This window comes from Lolium rigidum, chromosome 6, assembly GCF_022539505.1.
Source record: "Lolium rigidum isolate FL_2022 chromosome 6, APGP_CSIRO_Lrig_0.1, whole genome shotgun sequence".
NCBI lineage: Eukaryota > Viridiplantae > Streptophyta > Magnoliopsida > Poales > Poaceae > Lolium > Lolium rigidum.
In genome coordinates, this window is record NC_061513.1 from 40,309,030 (window position 1) to 40,312,409 (window position 3,380).

Sequence of the window (3,380 nt, forward strand, 5' to 3'; positions counted from 1 at the left end):
CCTCAACTTCTAGACCTGCTCTTCCTCATGAGCTCACAACATGGCAGGAAGATAATGCAAATAGTTGATCTATGCATAGCTATTACTTAGGTACTTTTAGCTTTCTCGGAGAATGCTTCAGGTTGAAGTTATATCTAGCATTTCCACATCCTTCATAGAAGAAGAATACGTAATCTGACTTATAGCTTATTTTGCAGTTAAACTTTTAATTGTGTTATCACGACATGTGTGACAATCAATCTGAAAAACAAACAACAACAAAAATAATGGAGTGTCTTTAGGCTTTATGTCTTACAAGGTTACCATCATAGATTGGTTATTTTTTAGAATTATATTATTTTTTTAAAGATAATTTAAATAATCTTAGCAATTTGAATTAGTTTCATAGCAACACATGGGTTATTTGTTAGTGTTTCTAAATACATCTCCAATCATCTTGCATTGTACATGGCTAAGAAAGTCTAAAAAGGGTCACGATCCACAAGAAGAAGTCCGACAAGAAGGCCACACAGGAACCAAGTCTCCGCGAACAGACCGTGGCTGGCATGAGATCGGTCGATACCCCTGAATTTTTTCACAACTATACCAAATCAGAGGTCAATCGATGTCCCTCTTGGGAACCCCTTCCGTGCAGGGATGTTCATCTTAACTCAGGGGAACAGGAGTCAGCTTCCCGCTGTACATCTCTGGGACCTGGCTCTCCTCCAGCTCCCGCTTCAGCGTCTCCTCCAGGTTCTTGTCGTCGATGAACACGAACTGCATCGTGCACACGGCGATCAAGAAGAAAAAAGAATTAGTACTAACACATATGAGAAAGGAATAAGATCGAGCTTGTACACACCTTGTCCTTGGTGTTGGCGTCGATGAAGGGCTGCACCATATTCCAGGCCTTCATGAAGAGGTAAGGAACGTGGATCATGAGCGCCTTGCCCAGCCGCTCTGGGTAGTAGTTCTGCATGATCTCAATGGCCGCAATGTACGCCCGCACGTCGCAGTTGGCGTACCCCCACCCCTTCAGATCCACGATGCACAGAAACTTCTCCTGCCCTCGAGGGATCCTGCAATCAAAATTCGATTCAGTTCAGGTAATCCCTCTGATCCATAATAAATGTTACGGTTTTAGTTTAAATTTAGATAAGTACATTTGAACTAAAACCCATATACTTATTATCAATCAGAGGGAGTAAAAAAATCAATTCAATGTGTCATTTTGCCGCAAAAATCGTTGAGACATATAAGGCGGACACTGTTGCAGTTGTGCAGTAGTAGGAGTACCTGGCACAGATGCTGTCGAGCAGATACACAACAAATCCTGCACAGAGAAGAGAATGATCAATGATACTACCATGAATTGGGTAGCAATCAACATCATGAAAGTCAATGTGAGCTCGATGTGTGCGTACGCTTGAAGGTGGCCATGTCACGATTGGCTGAGTAGTGCCTGGCGGGGAAGGCGAGCATGACGGGGCGGCCGGTGCGGTCGACGCCGGCCATGGAGACCTTCTGGTCGGCGATGTCCGACCGCACCTGCTCCGCCGGAATGGCGCCGTCCGGCACGGCCTCCCTCCTCCACGCCACGAACTTGAGCAGCATCGTCGACGCCTTGCCCACGTTCTGGTCGCGCGCGCGCAGGAACCTCCGAAGTGTCAGGTTGTCAACCTCCTGCACGTACGCCGCCGTCGTCAGCCTCGCAATTCACCCAGTTAACTACCTCATTCCCATGATGTGGTGTTATAATTGTCTTCAGCCTTCAGCCTCCGGTCACATCACGGAGCGGATGGCGTAGTACTGAATTATTGTTGCCGTCCCATGTGACTTCGTGATTTGAGCATATTCGATCCATGTATGCTCTAGGTACGCCAATGTGGCCACGACTTTGCTAGTTCAATAGTATCCCCATCAATTATACTTTGGGATAAAATACTATGATTAATCAGTCAACAGTCAGATTGTTACGACGAGTCCCCACTATCCGCGAGCCTAACTCATTCGTCCATAAAAACAGCTGCTAAAGATTTTAACTAGTAGTGACGATGATGACAGCTCTCTATGGATAATTGGCAAATTAAAGGGACAGCCCACCGGAGTAAGTACAATCTGTTCTGTGTGCTCCCGAAGGTCAGGAGAAGAAGCAGAGTAGCTAGATAATTAACGATAAACAGCTCGGATCGAGGTGAAGGAATACAATAACACAAGAACACGGTGGTTGACTAGTTGCGCATCGGTCACCACCGGTGAGATAGTACAAATCCGTTAAGCATGTGCATCGTCAGACGTCAGGAAGAGGACGACGGCGACAACCACACGCAAGAATGAATCGACGGACGAATCATCCAAGAAGAACATACATACCTTGACATGTGGGTCCTGGGCTCCCGCCATGGCCTTGAGCTCGGCGACCTTGAGCCACTCCCCTTCCCCTGCATCCCCTCCTCCTCCTCCTCTTACGCTGCTCGCCATCTCCTCCTGCTCCTTCCTCCTCCTCCAGGCAGGTTGGTGCGCGACCTACTGATACGGCGATTACGGGGGTCGCGGAGGAATAGCCGGAGGGGAGAAAGATGGTGGGTGTCCTGGTCTGGCTGGAGAGAGAAGTTAGCTTCGGAGGAAGGAGGATGGGATGGGGAGGGACGAGTGCTACTTGTAACCACGAGCTTGAGTAGACGTTTAATTTCTTGGTGTTGGCTGTTAGGGCGGGGAGACCGGTGGAATATTAAGCATGAGGAGAGGTTTCCAGGGATTCTTCGTTTCCTCTGCTTGTCCTGGCGTGGGTTGCATTTGTTTTCTTTGGTTTCTTTTTTCCTCCCTTCTCAGCCTTTACTAGTCCGCAGTTCAGGGAGGTGGCGTTTTAGCACACGCGTGTATATACATCTATTATAGAAAATAACAAAAAAATAATTTTAAAAATATCAAAAAAATCTGACATAAATATTTTGGTATACATCGTGATATCCTATGTTCGTTCACAAGTTTTCATGGAAAAACAATATTTTGTGTGGTGTGTACAACAAAGACAAAAAATGTTATGTACGTAGTCGTGTTAGAACATCAAAATTTGTCTTTTTTACCGGAGTCATAGAATTTTTTTTGTTTGAAAACTTGTATACCAACATAAAATATCTAGATCTACATGTAAATATTTAGTTTAATTTTTTTTACATTTTAAAATATGGATTCACATAATGGGAGCATATGCTCCTATGAGCCAAAGTGCATTTCCTGCAGTTCAGCACATTTGATAATATGTAGGACTTTATAACTCTGGCTTCTGGTCTTTCCGGTCTTATATGTAGCCTTTTCAACACAGGTTTTCTCCGCAAGTGTCTGACCAGAAGTTTGGTCATCCGTTTGAAAAGGAAAGTTTGGTCATGGTTTTCTTAGCT

General features: G+C 45.2%; 1 protein-coding gene across 2 annotated transcripts; it reads right to left on the reverse strand.

Moving 5' to 3' along the window:
* Positions 1 to 352: 352 nt before the first annotated feature.
* On the reverse strand, positions 353 to 2,700 carry LOC124665387 (phosphatidylinositol transfer protein 3-like). 2 transcript variants are annotated; one of them, XM_047202800.1, is made up of 5 exons: positions 2,353 to 2,700; positions 1,404 to 1,659; positions 1,276 to 1,312; positions 842 to 1,058; positions 353 to 756 (listed from the first exon to the last, which is right to left on the reverse strand). In XM_047202800.1, exons 1-5 carry the CDS (start codon positions 2,458 to 2,460, stop codon positions 646 to 648), a joined length of 729 nt encoding a protein of 242 aa, XP_047058756.1. In that variant the 5' UTR covers positions 2,461 to 2,700; the 3' UTR covers positions 353 to 645. The 2 variants fall into 2 exon arrangements, with proteins under 2 accessions (XP_047058756.1, XP_047058755.1); XM_047202799.1 differs by having other exon boundaries at positions 1,404 to 1,662.
* Between the last annotated feature and the right edge of the window lie 680 nt (positions 2,701 to 3,380).